At 40.8% G+C, this 17,972-nt stretch overlaps 1 protein-coding gene across 4 annotated transcripts in view; it reads left to right on the forward strand.

Annotated features, from left to right (window-relative positions):
* The first annotated feature begins 8,092 nt into the window (after positions 1 to 8,092).
* Positions 8,093 to 17,972, forward strand: part of MALT1 (MALT1 paracaspase) — a 31,401-nt gene continuing 21,521 nt past the window's right edge. For all 4 annotated transcript variants that reach the window (XM_040579893.1, XM_040579894.1, XM_040579895.1 and 1 more), the window contains exons 1-4: positions 8,093 to 8,313; positions 10,060 to 10,226; positions 14,950 to 15,071; positions 16,192 to 16,342. In XM_040579893.1, coding sequence (XP_040435827.1) covers positions 8,153 to 8,313; positions 10,060 to 10,226; positions 14,950 to 15,071; positions 16,192 to 16,342 — 601 coding nt within the window. In that variant the 5' untranslated portion in view covers positions 8,093 to 8,152. The remainder of the gene's footprint in view (positions 8,314 to 10,059; positions 10,227 to 14,949; positions 15,072 to 16,191; positions 16,343 to 17,972) is intronic.

Here is a 17,972-nt window from a genome sequence, read left to right on the forward strand (position 1 = left end):
AAAACATTTAAATGTATGAGGGTGTTCTGACTGCTTGTCTTAAGTCTTGCTCTGGAAACTAAGGCTGCTACTTGTTGAATCAGATACTAGCTAATGAAGCAGAGCCATGTAGGAGAAATCAACACCTGTACCAGGTAATGGTAATAAATATGCCTATTTTGGTTCTCTAATGATCTGTAAATGTATTTTCCATCTCTACTGATCAGAACCATGGCAACTGTTTGGGAATTTTTATGGTACCCCTTGAGACAAATTAAACACACATTCGTGCTTAAATAAAAGAAAAAGAAAATTAATGAACAATGCATTAGGCAGAGTCCAACCACCATAAGTTCTACAAGGCATCTGCAAAGATCATCAGGCGCCGATCCCTGACATATGAGCCAACACCAGCACCCATCCAGTGAGCAAGGCCAGGCAGTGGGTCCATCCCCCAGCCCAGCTGCCCACAGGTGCCACGGAGCACTCACATTGCAGGGTGGCTAAAAGGCAACCCTGGGGCTGTTTCTTATCTTACCAATAAGAGAAATTTAACCCCCTTACAGGGAGTAATTCTGGTCTCTGGCATTCCTGCTTCCAGTGAGCTTAACCCCTTCTGCAGTTGGGCTTTCTTGCCCTTTATGACAGATCATTCCTCAGTCACGAATTATCACTGCTGAGCAGCTATAATTTGAATTTCCCCTTCACTATCCCTGGACGTGTTGGCTTCCCCTTTCCTGTTGCAGCACAAACTAGTAGGCTGCAACAAGGCTTCTACCCTCGGTCAGATTCTACTGTCCATGCTGTTTCTCCTTCCTCCAGAGGTCAGACCACACCACTCCCCCTCCACCCAACCCCCTCTCCCACACCAAAGTCATGCACACCAAGGGAACATTTCAGCCCCCTCTTTATACAAGTCACTCATGTCTATTCATTAACTTTCCGGGAACTCATTAACATATCTTGAACCTGGACAATTAGAACATTCCCATTCAAGGACCTAGTATATCTTCAAGTTAACAACATTAACATATCTTGTGCCTGGACAATTCGCATACTCCCTATGTCACCCATTCAAGGATTTAGTACATCCTCAAGTCAACAATAAGGGTCTCCTCAGATAAACATGAGCACACTCTTCTTTAAATAAATCATACATGGCCCATTATTCATAGTGAAAAAAATTGTCTGAAGTTCCAATTCTAAATAAAAATTTTGATTGTTCAAAGTTATTTTCACTGAAATGCCAATTTTCCCCAATTTGAGACTTACTGTTAATATTAAAAATGTTTAATATTTGATCATTTATTCCAACTGAGACCAAAATGTTTTTGAAAAATTATACTTTAATATGGAAGGAACAATGTTTAAATGAGTTTAATTTTTAGTAATAGCCATTTTGCACATGGTTTTGGACTCAAAACCTCTTCTAATGATTTCAGAAGGAGCTGTGGGCTTAATTCAAAAGTCAGAAAAAAAATTTTTCACTGACAATATCTACAAATTTGACGAGACTTAAAAAGTGGCCATTCATTTTCCTCTATTGCATCCCTTTTTTCCCCCACTTTATTTCATTATAACCAAAATTAAAATCTTCCTTTGTAACCATTTTACATTCAAAGAAGTTATTTCTAGAGAAAGCTGATGTATTTTGCAAGTCAGTCTGGGAGGGAATTTGTCTTTCTGTGGGGTTCATGTCCTCTAGAGTCAGTAGAAAAAATTCCCTTTACTACCTCTGAAGTTTTTTCTCCTCTTATTTGCTATCCATCATGTAATCTGGGTTCTCTGTACCATCCTGTTCAGCCCACATCCTTACTCAATAGGATTTACTCCTATCTTTCACATGCACTTGCTCCTCCCTGCCTTTCACAGGACCTATCAGTCCATACCCATGTATTGTCTCTCTCCTTATCACTACCACACAAACCTTTTGGGTCAGGGACCACTCTATGTATTCACATGCTGTCTGGCACAATGGGCACCTGATCTATGCCTAAACCTTGTATAGTACTGCAGTACAATTAATGTACATAAACACGCTTTAACAACCAAAGCATTGTCTAGGTATGCTAAAAGCTCCACATCAGTGCATAAATACCCCTGTATGGCTGTATGGTTCTGCAAATGATCCACTTTACACCCACGTCAGCGCAAAGGAGTGGGAAGAACCTGCATTAGCCCACACTAAGGGTTATCTTAGCTAAACACACATGGGGAAGGAAACTGATAACCCCCCTCCGTTTCATATTAAGAATTATCCTTCCATCAACTAGTATTTTGGTCTCTTTATACCAGGTTGACACTGGGTCTGGGATACCTGAAAACACAAGAAAAATGGATAGTTACATAAATAATGTGTGTGTAACAGCCTTAGATGACACAGGCCATGTCTTCAGTAACTTATCTGCCACTGTCCGCACTTGCAGGGCCACACAAAATCTGGCAGATCTCTTTTGCTTCAAGGGTCAAGGATTAACTTACACTGAACTTCTACACACAAACCAACATACAAAAGGCACACTCTTACTCCTTTGTACATACGTGTATATGAGGAGGATGAGGAAGCATACATAATACAGTCTCCTCATCTATTCTTTTAACGCTTCTCCAGCAGATTGATCTTGCTTAGCAAGTCAGTAGAGTATTTCCTTAGGTGCTTCATTGTTTATGCTAAGGTAATTGGTCTGAGACAACAAACTCCTCAAACACCAGCAGTTTCCTACTATCACCTCCACCCACAGGCCAAACTTTGGAATCTGGATTTGCCCTTTTGAAAAACAATTATTATCCCCTAGACTATCCTACTAAACTTTAGATTTATCAATAGCTCCTTCTCCACTTGCCTGGGCATACTACACACATTTTCATACACCCCTTTATAGCAACGTTATAGTGGCAGGTAGCTCAACAACAAAGAAAGCTAGTGGATATAAGTAGACTTTATTTAAAATAAACATGCAAACTCTCCAAAACAAAACACTAATAACCATAAAACCTTTCTTTACAATGAATGGAAATGGTCACATACAATGCAGATCCAACCAGAAAGCTAGATGGTACAGACAACAGGGTATTATATATATTATATTGATTAAAGGGACAGAAAGCAGCAAAACCAGAACAGAAACAACAACCAGAAAGGAATGTCCATTAACCACACAATCCCAAGAAAAATATAAAAGGGGCAGTGTCTAAAAGTGGGACTAGGTGGAACTTCCCAGGACCTGGGTCTATATCCATGCCTTGGCCTCACACCAGCATCATGTTGGAATGAGTGCTGCATACACACTATTCCTCCCCTACCCTGTATTTGGCACAGACTGAAAACAAGCATGTGGGATATCACAGAGTCCTGCCACAGCCTGGCCACGTTCTCACTCTGAATGATCAGGTACTGAGGAATGCAAAGGCAATTTATTTTAGAAATAAACAGGAAAGTTTGGGGTAAGTGCTGACCACAAGACTTGTATATGTAATTATTGATTCCTACAGTGCTCAGGGAAACAGGACTTCATATGTATTTCTGTCAATAAATATGACTGTACTGTTTAAAATTAGGCATGAAAAGCCATATACCACAGACGGAAAGTCACAGTGATTCCTAGTATATGTATATGAGGACTGAAAGAAAAACATTTACTCCAATAGCTTGCATAGCAAATAACTTGAAATAGCAAATGTAGCTTAGAATTAAATACGACTGCTAACAAAGCTTGCGTTTTTATGACCCTGACTTTTGGTTTGCAGAGATACAAAGACATAATAGGCCATTCACTCAAATAACCTTCCAGATCCTTTTCGGAATGACCAGCTATGGCACCATATGTATATACACATCTTGTTATCCAGTCATCTGTGAAATCTTAGTGTCCTGCTTAAACGCAGTTATGTCCTAAGATTAATGCTAATTCCCTTTCCATTCTCCCTGGAAATATTTCTCAAATATGTCTTAATTTTCTTACAGAGAGTTTGCATATGGTTTATATAGCTGCAATGCTCCTCTAAGAAATCAATAGCCGTAATTCCATCCATGCCCCATTCCCAGCCTGCCAATTGTTTTGCATTTGGAAATAGACACATTTTTTCACTTCCTTATCCAGGGCATCTTTCAACAGAGATTTTTTATTTTGTAGCAAATTCCGTAAGTTTAGCATTTTTCTTCTTCCAATACAAAACAAAATGTAGACTTTTCCAGTTATGTAATAAACACAGATATTTTACACCAATTCAGGTTTCTTAGATAAGGTATTCCATTCCCTGTATAGAAATACATACAATATATTTATATTATTGGAAACATATAACTTTTTTTTTTCCAAAAATGTTGCCATGCATGTTTTGCCATATTTAAATGCTTGCTTTCATGTTCTTTTTTTAAACTTCTCCTGTAACAGAAATCAAAACTTTTATTAAAAGTTTTCCTTTAAAAGTTTCATAAATATTGGTGTGTTTCTGTGAATCTTTTTTTCTTGCATGCATCCATAAGTACTGATGCAATCAAATTCCACACAAAATTTCTGATCTGCTTTTCTCCACCCCTAGCCTATACAACCTTGCAAAGTGTTTGCCACAGACAACCATAAAAACATTTTCCAAAAGGGTTGTGATCATGCCTACATTCTCAAATGTTGCTACCTTGTAAAAGTTGAAATTTCCAAGACAACAGAAACTGGAATTCTACAATTAGATTCTAATTTTGTGAACTCTACTCACAACAGGGCTATAGTAAGTATACAGCAGTTTGCTTACTATAGAACCTAACATTTGATGGAGTAAGAGTAATGAGAACCCATGCACACAAAGATTTACAATGAGTACATTTTCTATTTGTTTCTGTATCTCACAGTACTTCTGCCAAATTTATTTCTGTCTGGAATCCCTAACTCTGGAACACAAACAAAAACCATAACCATACTATTCTTCTATAAATCCTTCAAGACACTGCAGTCAAATCGAACATTGAAAGCAGCATATTTGTCAAAGAGCATGCAATGTCAGAAATCAAACTAGCAAAACCCTGTATTACCTAAACCAATTACCATATATCTATTGTATTAACAAGGTTTGGATAAGCAAAACATCAGTGAAATTTTGGCTGTTCAAAAAGCAGATATCTGGAAAATATGTCCTTGCAAAATATACTGTAATATATTTATTTCTTCAAATTCCAACATTCGAGGCTTTTTGACAACTTTACTATTAGCATACTACCCATTGTAAACAGCACCACAGCATAAAGAAAACACCACAGCTATAGTTCATTGGCTAACTGTAAGAAGAATAAATTACTGGCTCTGCATCTCTCTAAAAAAGACCTTAATACAGAGTAATTAAAATAAGTAATCACAGCACAACTCTTAACACTAATCCATCTTAATCTATTTTTAACACTAGGTGAAGCATCTGACACTGCCAGATAATCATCTGTCTGAGAATCATCTACATGCTACCAAATGACCAGATTTTTTCTCAGGAATGGAGGAAATTTTTACCTAATGAGTATTAGGCTATGCAATATATATTCAGGAAAAAAAATGTATTATGGGATACCTAGTATCACTTGCATATTGTTTAGAGAAGAAAGCTTGCTTTTGTACCATTTTTGCAATTTTGTTTCACTTCCTGAAACTCAGTGGAAATAGTACCAGAGTATAATTTCAGAAACATTTAGCAGAATTCTAAATACAACATTTAAAAAAAAAAAAAAAACAGTCTCCCAAGATGAGCAGAAATTGCTATACTTTAGCAGAAGCAAATTACAAATCATATTTCCTGTTCAGTAACGGTATAAATCACTATAATCAGGTAGTACATTAAAAATAAAGTAACTTGTTCTTCATTTATTTATCTTTTACAATACACATTCTATTTGCACACAGGAGAAAAAAGTAGACAAGTCATTTTAAAAGTATAAACCATTTGACCTCACAAACCATAAACATACACTTACCCTTAAGTGCACTTTCTTTAAGTTCTAGAAGTGGGCCAAGCCTATGGTTTGATTCTGTGTTACAAGACAAGAGACGTTTAATTTATGCATGTTGTTTCAGAGCTGAGAAGCTAGCTGGAAGCTTCAGTGCTGTTTTGCTAGTGTGACCTTACTGTAGTGAGTCTGATCACAGAACAGTTTGACTTTTAAGAGAGACTATTTCATTACACACAGCAGATGGCTCTTCCTGGGAAAACCTCAGCCAGAGCAAGAGTTGGCAGTGATGAGAAGGTACATCCTACTTCCATAGAAGTCCAGGGGAATTTCCTCATGATCTTGAGAAAGAGGAAGTGTTGGCCTCAGCTTTTGATATGAAAGCACTGGCTTCTTTTTTTAAAGCACATGCTCAGGTGTGCTTAAGTGCTTTGCTAGGCACATTAGGAATTTCTTAATTGCTTGAAGTTAAGCACACAAAAGTTCTGCTGAACATGAGAAAATCTGCAATCCCTAACAAGTAGGTTGAGGAAACCAAAGGTAGATAGTGAACTTTCAACAATCAAACTACATAAAACCTCACCTAATGATTCACATTCCTTAAAGGCAAATAAGTGAACTCTGAAGTAAGAAAGTATTCCCACTCCTGTTACCCAAAAAGCTAAGTCTCACACAGGAGGAACTTGAATGAAATGCACAAACCACCCTGAGCTCAAGTGATTTTGAAAAGACTGAAAAGCAAGTTTTGTGCCAAGTTTTTTTCTTAAGCATTCTGCTGAAAGCACAGCTAAAACTAGTTCTGAGCTACTACTGTGCTAAATATTTCTTGCTCTCAGTGTTATCTAGACCCAGATAGGAAACTCGTGTGTTCAGCAATAAATATAGCACCTACAACCACCCTCACTGAGGAATAACAGGAGGGCTATCTATGCCTTATATAATGGCCTAATAGCCAAAATAATCCCCAAAGAAATGAGAAACCAGGATTTAAGACCATATTCAACCTGAGGTAATTCAACCGTGTAATATTCTAGGAAGACCCAACAAGCACAGACCACAGGTTGAGGTGGGTGAAAGACACCTGCCTGATTTTCTAGCAGTTAAATTATACACAGCTGCGGGTAGCTACCTATCAGCAGAAAGTCAAATTTACTGTCTCACTTGTATCCATTTTGCCATCCAGGTTGGTTTTCCACCTAAATTAGGAGAAATAAACTATTGGTTAACACCACAGCAAAAAGCCATTCAATGCAATTTCTTCAAGTGAAGTCTAACTAAATGGCTTGGGTTTCAGATTCCAAGCTACCCAGAAGTCAGGAGAGATACAGTACTGTTACCTGCTCTGTAGACATAAAGCCTGTTTTGACTAGTGCAATACAACCCACAAGACAACAGACCCTACAGCAACACTTACAAGTTTGGTCTCAATGCTGTGTGGCTGCAGCCAGCTGACTTCCAGCTTGCTCACTTGTGAAGGCAAAACAGCTTGCAGTCACATAAAAAACCCCACCTTAATTACAGGCAGCCATATTTCAATGCTTGATCACTCGTTTGAAGTGTTAGTTAAATTACTTTCTAAGGCACTCTCAGTCAACTTTGCACAAGCTGTAACTCCAGAGGGATGAGGATTGTCCTTAGATAATGGCTACACTTATCTGATCGTTAGCAGCGATGGAAACATCTCTCCTCAGGAGTCTCTTCCCAAAGCAGTCCTGCCTCTCCCTGGCTAAAAGGTGGGAAAGGGTGTGTCACAGAGGAGTCCGTGGCTGTGTCGGCTGTAGTTAAATGTTTCTCCTCAAAGCAAGGCCTTGTTCCCACTGTTCTAAGATTTTTACAGGGTTTATTCCTCCACCCGACTCCTCTCTCTCCCACCAGAGAGCTGCTCCCGGCTCTCTGGCTGCCTCAGCGCCAGGGGCTCACGCCGGCAGCAGGTCTCTGCCTCCGAGTAAGATGCTCAGCTTTTCCGTTTCAATTGGGTAAAGCAAAACCCTGACCGGTTCCCTCACACTGTCAGCAGCGCCGGAGCGTGACCTCCCGGGCTGAGGGAAGACATTCCCTTTCCGAAGTGCCACAAGCCCTCCGGCAACGGGCACGGCGAGGCTTCCCTCAAGGAAGGGCGGGAAGCCGCGCGGCGCGCGAGGGGAGCAGCCGCGCCGCACCGTGCGGCTGCGCCCCGCGCGTTCTTCCGGCCAGGGGCGCCGCCCCGGGCGGGCCGTGGTGCGCCGCCGCGGAGGAGGCAGGAGGGTGGTGATGTCGGGGCCGGTGCGGAGCACGGTGGGGTCCGTGCCCCTCAGCCGCCTGGCCGAGCCGCTGCTGCGGAGGCTCAGCGAGCTGCTGGACCGGGCAGCGCCAGGCAAGGGCTGGCGGGACCTGGCGCAGCGAGTGGGGAGCCACGGCAGGGTCCGGCTGAGGTGAGGGCAGCCTGCGGGAGCGGGTGGGGAGCGCGGCAGGCGGCGGGAGGAGGCTGCGGGGCGGCCAGCGGCTTGGGGCTGACGGCGCCGCGGGGGGGCGGGCTCCTGCGGTGGGAAGCCGCGGGGCCGAGGCGGCGGAGCACGGGTGGCGGGGCCGGGCGCCTTGGCGGAGCCGAAGCCATGGTGTCCCGGCGGGGTGGAGGGCAGGGGCGCGTCGGCCTTGGGCTCCCCTCGCGGAGCCTTCCCTGAGGTTGCGGGCTAGGGCTGCCCGTGCTAAAAAGCAGGCGGGGTCGCGGGCGGCCGGCGATGCCGGTCCCGTTCAGTGGCGGGGCAATGAGGGCAGAGTAGGTCCGGGTTCGGCTCTGCCTGCCCGCTCCTTCGCGAGCCGGTACTCGAGCGAAGAGCTGAACGCTGCGGCTGTTGGGTCGCCGCTGCTCTCTGCAGCCCGCGTTACCCGGTCCGCGCCGGGCCTGCCGCGGCCTGCCAGGGAAGGGGCGGCCCCCGCCCGGGCCGCTGCGCTGCGGCAGGGGGGGTCGGGGACGCGTGGCCCGGCTCTGGGAGATGTCTGCTTAGCCACAGCGAAGAGTAGCTGAGTGCGAGTGGCGCGGCTTTTCGCTTTGCCACCTTTCTAGTTGGGGAGCACCCCTGCACCTCACCCAGCTTCCCTCGGCGCCGGCTGCCTCCCCCGGGCGAGGAACACGGGGAATATTTGCTGACTCCCTGTGGCTCTTCCAGCCTATATTAGGGTAAAAGTATTGTTTTTCTTCAACTCTTTTTTCCTAGGTCGCTTTCTCTAGATTGCTTCCTGATCGTTTTACTTCCTGTGTTTTTTCAAGATTTTGTTTAGAGGATCGTATCTCAAAAATCAGGCATTTCAAGTGCAGCACTGAATGTACATTATGCAGATGTGTCCTTTTTCTGTTATGACTGTATTTATTCATATAGAGAAATAGAGCCTGAGGACTACAACATGACCCCTCTGTAGGGCCTTCTCTTTATTATCCAGTAAAATACTGTGAAGGTCTGCTTGATAAGTGAAAATATCTCACCTTTGGTTTGCACGGCACTGTAATTTAATGAAAGAAACTTTGATGAAGCTTTTTAGTGGGAATGCATAAACTTGCATTCCTTTTCCATAGCTGTATTCATTTCTTTACTATCTGTGTTATTTTAATCTGCTGTGATTGAAAGTACACAAAGGCTTAACACCAGAATTTAAAACTATGTATGTTTATACCTGGAGATGAATTTATTGAAGCAGTTAACTAACCTGTAGCAGTAGATGTGTGTATCTGTATCAGTTAAGCTGCAGCAGCAGTCACTTTCAACAACTACTCTGAAAATCAATGTCTTCCTGAACTTTCAAGTTAGGTTCTGACTCAGTCTTTACCGCTTCTGAATTAGGCACATGAAAATGAAAGGTGCTGTGCTTGTTTTTCTGCTGAGCCTTTAAAAAGTGAAAAATAGAAGATTACTTTGTACATTTGGTCAGAATTGTTAGGTACAAGCATCGCTTGTTTTGAAGCAACTCACTGCTACCACTTTCTGTCTGTGGAGGTGTCACTGTATAACCTCTGAACTCCTGAAACTTGAAGGAAATGCTGCACATATGTCCAAATCAGCTAGGAATTTTCCATCTGTATTTTTTTTAATCTTTTTGCTTGTCTACAAGTGATTTTGAGCTCAGCTCCTTTCTGAGGAAAAAGTACTAAAGTAATGCCATGTCTTTCTCACATTATTTTGTAGCCCTCTGGATTTAGAACAGTGTTCCCTCAAGGTACTGGAGCCAGAAGGAAGTCCCAGCTGGAGTCTCCTAAAACTACTGGGAGATCGCGGGTGCACAGTGGTAGAGCTTGTGGAGTTCTTGCAGGCCCTGGAGCATACAGAGGCTCTCCAGTGTCTCAGCCATTCAGGTCAGTTCTGGTTTGGGCTTTCACTTCAGCCATGTGTTTTACACTGGAAACATTGAGGTATTTGTTTTCTACAGTAAGTAAAAACATCTTTGATGTTTGAATGCTAATAATTTGTATTCGTACAATTACCATAGTAATTGTTTCATATGATTCTGAGATTAAGAGTAAGCCAAGTGGATAAGGAGACTTAATGCAGTATTGTTGTAGACTTGGACTTGGCTGCATGGATATGACAGGTGCTGACCTGAGTTCTGTGTCGAACTATGCCTTTGGGAGATGCTTGCAGAACTGAAATGGTTGAGTTAGAAAGACATGTAGTGTTTCCAGCCATCTGTTCAGGCTACAGGTTTTATTAACTGCATTTCATAGCTTACCCTAATTGAAGGGGAAGGGTCCAATTAGTTCCAGTTCTGGTGCATATTGGATGCAGTCCAACTTGCTAATTGGACAGAAAACCAGACTAACAGGATAGAACTGGATTATTTTCTACTAACACATTCAGCTTGCTTCTTCACAAAAGGTGTAGGAAGTGGGGCAGCGCAAGGGAGTGCACAGGTAAGACCATGTAGACCAAGTGCTTCTTGCTATAGTACCAAAGCAGGGCCCTTTCTTACATCCTCCTCCTTCAGGATGTGGTGAAGTTCAGCCTACTTGAAAGTTACAAAAGCTTCTTTTCAGATCAGGGAGGGAGGTGAGACTAGCAGGCACTCTGCTGTACTGATAGCTGTCCTGTTGTTTGGACAGTGTGAGGAAAGAAGCCATGGGCTCAGAACCATTGTTAAGACAACCTTGGAATTTTTCAAGTAAATTATGGTAATGCTTTGCAGCTGTTTCATCTAGTTAAGGCTGCTGCTTGTTACTGTACTAGGAGGACCATGGTGTGTGGAATGAGATGTGATTGAGTTACATGATAGCTTAGTCTAGCTGAAGTATAGCACAGTACGCTTGGCAGGGGGAGGGGAATTGGTGTTATATCAGTGTGAGCGGATTGTGCTTGTAGGGGCAAGAGTCGAGGTGGAAGCATAGGCAGTAGTATGCTGTCCTGCACTGTGAACACTTGTTCCTTTTTATTGTTCTCAATCTGGTGGTTACTGAGGGAGTACTGAAAACAAGAACATCCTGGTTCAGATTTGTACTGCAGAGTGCCTGCACTGAGCCAAAATGTGCTTGCCTGATCTGTGATCATCTCAAGTATCACTGATGTTGCATTGAGGATTTTTTTGTGGCTGTCAGTCAAGTTAAGTTTTGAAATATGTAAAGAAAACTAAATCCTGGGTAAACCAGGAACTTGTTAAACAGCAGAATTGTGAGATACTGGTATCAGCTAGGGAACTAGATAGATGGCTAAAATATTGGCTTGTTCTCCTCAAAACAAGGATAAGTAGATTTTTGTCAAGACCCCTTGGAACTGCAGAGATGGTGTTGTTATAAATGAATCTCTTGCAGAACAGTACGGTCTGTGATAGAATGGATTCAGCCTCTAAGGACTAAGCTTAATAGAGACTGAGAAACTGGAACCAAGAGAAACCAAAGCAAAGGGTATTTAAAGACAATTTGGGTCAAAAAGAATTTTAAACTATTTAAAAAGAAGTGGTAGGCCTTGGTGTGTGCAGTGAATTTATATGTTCGGGGTGGCTGATGCTTCAAGTCAAAGTACAAATTCATAACTGACTGTTCTAACTCACTGATAAGAGCTTAAGTGTTGCTCAAGTTCCTTTAGGAACAGATTGTTTAATGTAAGACCTCTGTAGCTGTCGTACTGTTTTGTTAGACTGTTTTCTACCAGTTAAAAAAGGCTCACAAAGCCATGAATGTACTGGTTAATGGGTGTACAGTTTTGATGCTGCTTAGTGGTCTGTTTTGGCAGTGATACTACTTCAGTACCTGTATGGCAGACATGTATTGTTACAAGCTGGAACATCACTTTGTTTGCAACAATACAAAGGATCTTTCGGAGAAGCATAGACTTTCAGAAGTTCTGCACATTGTTTGTCTCTCAGAGCTTAGAGACTTGCCTGTCACATTGGATTTACTCTACAGAAGACTGTCTTCCTGTAAAGACACAAATTAGTAGTTATTACAAACTTTTAAATTTCTCCTTTTATGGTAGTGAGAAAGCCTAGACATCTTGTTCCTTGGGTCACCTCTTTGTCCCTTTTCTCCACTTTTTTTATATTGTCATGTGAACTTACTGGAAATGAATGAAATGCAAAGAGTTTTCTCCCAGGCTAGGGAGGAAAAAAAGGCTTTATACACAATTTGTGGTATTACAGTCTAGTCCCTAGTCCTTGTGCAACCTCACTGAGTTGTGGTGATTGAAACAAGAGCAAGGAAGTGTTTTTCCTCTGCAGGTGGGTCTCTTACTGCAGCAGTTTAGGCACTTCAGTCTGAATGTGACAACTGAGGCTGAGTTTGTAGAAATGGTGGAGAACATTTACCAGTCTGTAAATTAAGAACGGAACAGTTGGATTGTAGTTAAGATTATAAGAACTTAATTTGCACTAGGTGTTTCAAAGTCTGGTAACCATAAATGTCAGTTTGCCATCCTCAAAGGTAAAACTTAAGCTTTGCGTTTTCCAAGGAAAATCAAAGTTTTTATGTATCTTTGTAATCATTCAGAAAATTGAGCCAGAAGGTTTTGATTTTGAACCATTGAATTCTGTGATGCTTGCAGGAAGTAGCTATATAGCGCTGAGTGAATTGCAGGAAAATTAATGAGACTGTGAAGAAATTATGAATAAATTTCCTAGAACTTGTTTGTAATGCTTCCAAGGAGTGCAAAACACTAATCTTTCAGATAATTTGTTTTTCTCAACTACTTTCTTAAGAGATATTGGTGATGCAAATCAGGAGAGACTTTAAGAAGAAAAGAAGAATGTGGAAGTCTTTGGAAAGAGCAAATTTTTCTGTCCTTTAAAGTGAAATATAATTCCTGTTGGCTTGGTTAATGTTAGGTGATTGTAATGCTCAAAAACTGTACTTAATGCACTGTCTGTAACTGTGAAAAACAGCAGAGGAAGCGTTAAATGACAAACTCAGGTAGCAATCTTCAGGGCTAGGGTACAGAGGGAAGTTATTTTAGAGAAGGAAAGGCTGGGAATTTACCAGTCCTGTATCTACCTTGGAGTAGCTGCCAGTGTGATCAACTATTTCAGATTGTTGAACTAAGATTGTGTGCAAAGGAAGTTAATATAGCTCACTTCCCTGCTAGACAAAGATTATGTGATTTCCAAATGTTGTGTCATCTCTATTTCAGTCTTTCTGCTCAGGTTTCAGCCCATTGATCAAATTGTTATGGTTTCTTTCCTCAAAGATTCTCTGTTAGGAAAAAGTACTGATGTGCAGCTAAGCTGTTAAACAGGAGGGAGCAAAAAAAAGCAGACAAAAAGAAAACCCCTGACAGAGTGTAATAAGAAGGCTTGGACCAAAGGATATTCTTGAGTCTTGTACTTGTGATCTCTTTGCAGATACCTTTTTACACAGCTTCTGATTTACTCTATACTATTCTGTGTCTATCCACAGGAGGTGGTGAGTGATTGCCTTTGTGCCGCTTGTTTTCTACACTATTCTTCCACTCATCCTTCACTTATTAAACAATTATTTTTTGTTTGTTCATATTATCTTGACCTGCAAGTTTTCTTGGTTTTTTTCTTCCTTTCTCTCATTTACCCCATCCCATGGGGTTGGGGGACTGTGTGGTGCTTATCTGCCCAGGGGGTTAGCCCACAATGCTAGTATTGTAGCAGCTAGTTATTAATGTGTAGTATTGCTTATGGTCCCACTGGGGTGCTTAAATGTCTTTTACCATCCATAGCAAATAATAATTTAAACTGACGATTTTTTTGTGGCTTATCACCTCAGTGTTGCTGAACACCTTGGTCATGGATCTGTGTATTTTTTGACAGCAATGTAAGGTTAAACTCTGTTCTACAGTTGACTCCCCGCTCCCACCCCCCCTTTCTTGTGATGACCTTGGTTGTACCAGTGAATCTGGTTTTGGAGTCATGGTGTAACAAGATCTCTGGAATGGTCTAGGTTAAGAAAATAACTGGATCATATCAGACTGGTGTCAGAATTTCGCTCATGCTATTTCCTGGCAGTTAAATTTGAAGTGGAAAATTTTACCTTGCATATTGACAAAAGAAAACCCCAGCCCTGTGTTCTACAGGAGTCAAAGGCATAAAGCTGAAACCATGTTTCAGCTAATAAGGTGATAAGCTAATAAGGTGGGGAATAATAGAAAAATGCACTATGTTGTAGTTAAGGTAACTCTTACTGTTTTGATCCATCCCTCAGGCTGTGCCTAATCTTAATCTGAAGATTAATAACTCAAAGAAATTGTTGGGAGTGAGCAAACTCTTAAAACTGGGAATACTTTTCCCAGAAGTGATGCCACTGGAAGTATTATTTGCTTTAGTGAGTAGAGAGCAAGAGGGATTGAAGTATCTAAAACTAAAATGTCTGAATAATCTACTTTAAATCTTTGATAAATCATGTAGAGTACTGATCAGTTTGAGCATGGGTTTTGTATGATGGATGACAATTTTGAATGTCTTAAAGTCATAACTAGTTGGAACTGTGTGTGTACACAGTACAAACAAATTATTTTCAAGTATATTTAATGACAGAAACCTTCTTTGCTCAAAGGACAATTTGAACCCAAGTTTAAATTGTGAAATAGTATTTCTTAATAACTTTCATATGTGTAAATTCTTTTTTAAAGGTATAAAGATTGTTGTACAGCCAGACTCTCAGGCAGTGCTCTCTGGTCAGGTTGTCAAGCTGTGCTGTTGGGCAACAGGACACCCATTTGTGCAGTACCAGTGGTTCAAGCAGGAAAAAGAGGTAATAGTTGACACAGAATATAGGGGGTTTAAATGGTGAAAATAATAGGTAAAGATTTTGGATGATACTTTTTTTTTAAGACTTACTCTTATTTACAATGAGGGAAGATTACTATATATACGAGTAACAGTAGAAGTTTAAGAAATGCCGCATAATGACCCTATCAGTGTGCTAAAACAATAATATTGTTACTTATATTCAGACCACTTTATCCTTGGAGGCTGATCTTGGAATGTGACAGTAAGGAAACTGTAAGTTTAGTTGTGTCTCAGCCTACCAAAAAGTTTAACACAGGCCACTGAGACACTGCTACACTGGAACAAATGCCAGTCACTGTTGGTCTTGGACAGATGGAAACTGGTTTCCTGAGAACGGACAGTTGAAGGCCTGAACTCAGTGTTGCCACAGACTTACGTGGTAAAATATTGGCATGTGTGTGAGCTGGTATCTCTGGAATTTGAATGACAGCACTTAATGCCCATATTTCTGTTCCTGGTTATCTTTCTACAAGATGAATGCACATTTTTCTTGATGTTATTTTATTGTAAGTACTGTTTCAAAAAATGCAGTAAGTTTGTGTATTTTAAATTGCTGGTAGGACTGAAATTTTTCACTCATTTCTTACACCTGAAAGTTTTTCTAGATCATCCAAAACATGGCTTACAAAATGTTTACAGTCATTTCCTGCTTATTACAGTTAAAATGTAATGTAGTAAAAAAATATTTTTCTGTGTAAGAATGTTACAGTTTCGCGGTCGTAGTTGAATATATCTTAAGACTAGAGCTAAATGTAACACACATGCTGGTTGGAGTAGTGCTTAAGAAATTATTCAGAGTTATTTGTGGAAAAAGGTAAAAATTACTAATTTCAGGAAGAGCTTGTCAGCTGGCTTAAAAGCTCAGAATTGTCTTAAATAGAGGCATATGAATTATTCTTGGAGGAAAGCCTATCTCTGAGCTGCTAAATACATAGAACAAAACTTCTTCATCCAAAAGTTTCAGGTAAATGAAGGAGTTGAGGCTGGTGTTTTGGACATTGAAATACATATTCTAATGTTTGATCCTGGTTTAGATTAAATTAGTCTAAATTTAAATATATCTTCGTTCACCTGTAATTCAGGTTCCCCATGGTAATTCTCCAGAGCTGGTTTTGAATCCAGTGAACGTAAACGACTCTGGCTTTTACATCTGTCGAGTGAACAGTGAATCTTCCTTTGTGTTCAGTCAGTGGGCACAACTTGAAGTTTGTGATCTCAAGGGTACATCTCATGGTGAGTGGCAAAACCATTGTCTTCCAGAAGTCTGTCTTCCCACTTGTTAGAGGAACTTTACTTCCAGTAAAAGATCAAAACCTATTGCAATTTCATTTGAGGTGACCTTTGTACATTTTAATCTCTAACATACTTTTGGTCCTCTATCTCAGCAGTGATTTCTTCTGCTTTTCCTTTGCTCCTGCTTCAGGTTCTGTTCAATTAGAAATCTGCAGTTTTAGATCTTGCTGATTGCACCAGGTGATGAATAACATTGTAATGACTACTTTAAAAAAATAATAATCTGAGAAAAACAGCAGTATGTTGTTTCACACTTGTGGCAAAAGTTTTGGTGCCTAAAAGGCAGCAAGTGTCCATGGGCTAGTGCCTTGCTGTATGTTCCATGACTGTTGACCAACCAGTGAATTTTAGCATGTTTAGGTCTTGGTGATGGGTAAAAGGGTGAGCAATAGGATGGATTGTTCCTTCCTGTGACTTTTGCTCTCAGGGTCCTTACAAAGAAAACTATAAGGGGTATGTAGTGCTTGCACTGAATGAATGCTCTCTACCTCCTGTAACATGTGGCCTGGGATCTGGTGTTTCAGTTGAACTAGATGATGCTGACAGTACCATTTCTGCAAATGTTGACCAAGTATGAAATCTTCTACTTCAGCTGCTAAGTTTTTTTTCTTCCTTTCCATGTCCCTTTGTTGCTTTCTTGTTTCAGATACTTGTTTCCTCCTCTCTTTTCATTGCTTTCTGCTTGTTGAGAGATCGGCCATTCTCCATTCTGTAAAAGCTGTCTTTCATAGCTGTCGTGAACTTGTGATCAGTAAGGCAGCCAGACACAATTCTGGAAGAAACTAGGACAGGTTCATTGTTGTACCACTCACAAAATACAGTAATGGACTGTACCAACGAGACCCTATAAATGAGTTGGCAGTTAAGAGGTCCCACTGGAGACAGAAACAATGTTACTGTTCAATCTTATCTTCTCTTTCACTGTCTGTAACTTCTGTATTCTTTGTCTTAAAGACCAATCCTGTTTAATTTGACTACAACAGCAGTTCCTTTCCATCTTCTTTCTTTCTTTCTGCCCTGAAGGGAAATTAATTCTTTATGTTTTGTTGAAAGATTCTGATATCAAACTGGAACACTGAGAGGGAGAAAGGGGGAAGGTTCTGTAAACAGCTGAGTGAAAGCAAGTAAAGTTTATTTTGACATGTTAAAAACGTTTTCTATGATAGAAATTACATAAAACAAATCCCTTTGTAAGAAAAAAAACCCCAACACCAAACCCAAAACACTACCATTACAGAAGTTGATAGAGAACATGGTAAGCCAGGGTCTCTATTTTTGAAATGCCGTACAGCAGTGGTCATAGAACCAGAGTATTTACTCATGCATCTGTCAGTCACAGCTTTCTTTTAAAAATGCAAGTCAACATTGATCATAAATACGAAACTTCTGTTTGTAAAATCTCTGAAATACATGTTTATAATGCTCCAAGAAGCTCAGACACTATTAGAACAGAGATACCTGTATCATTGTCTCCCTTTATTTTACTATGCACAGGAAAATGTCATCACCCGCTAACTGTCAGTCATGAATAGCTCTGCTGACAGAAAGTGTCTACATGTGTAATCTAAAA

Source organism: Falco naumanni, chromosome Z (assembly GCF_017639655.2).
Source record: "Falco naumanni isolate bFalNau1 chromosome Z, bFalNau1.pat, whole genome shotgun sequence".
NCBI lineage: Eukaryota > Metazoa > Chordata > Aves > Falconiformes > Falconidae > Falco > Falco naumanni.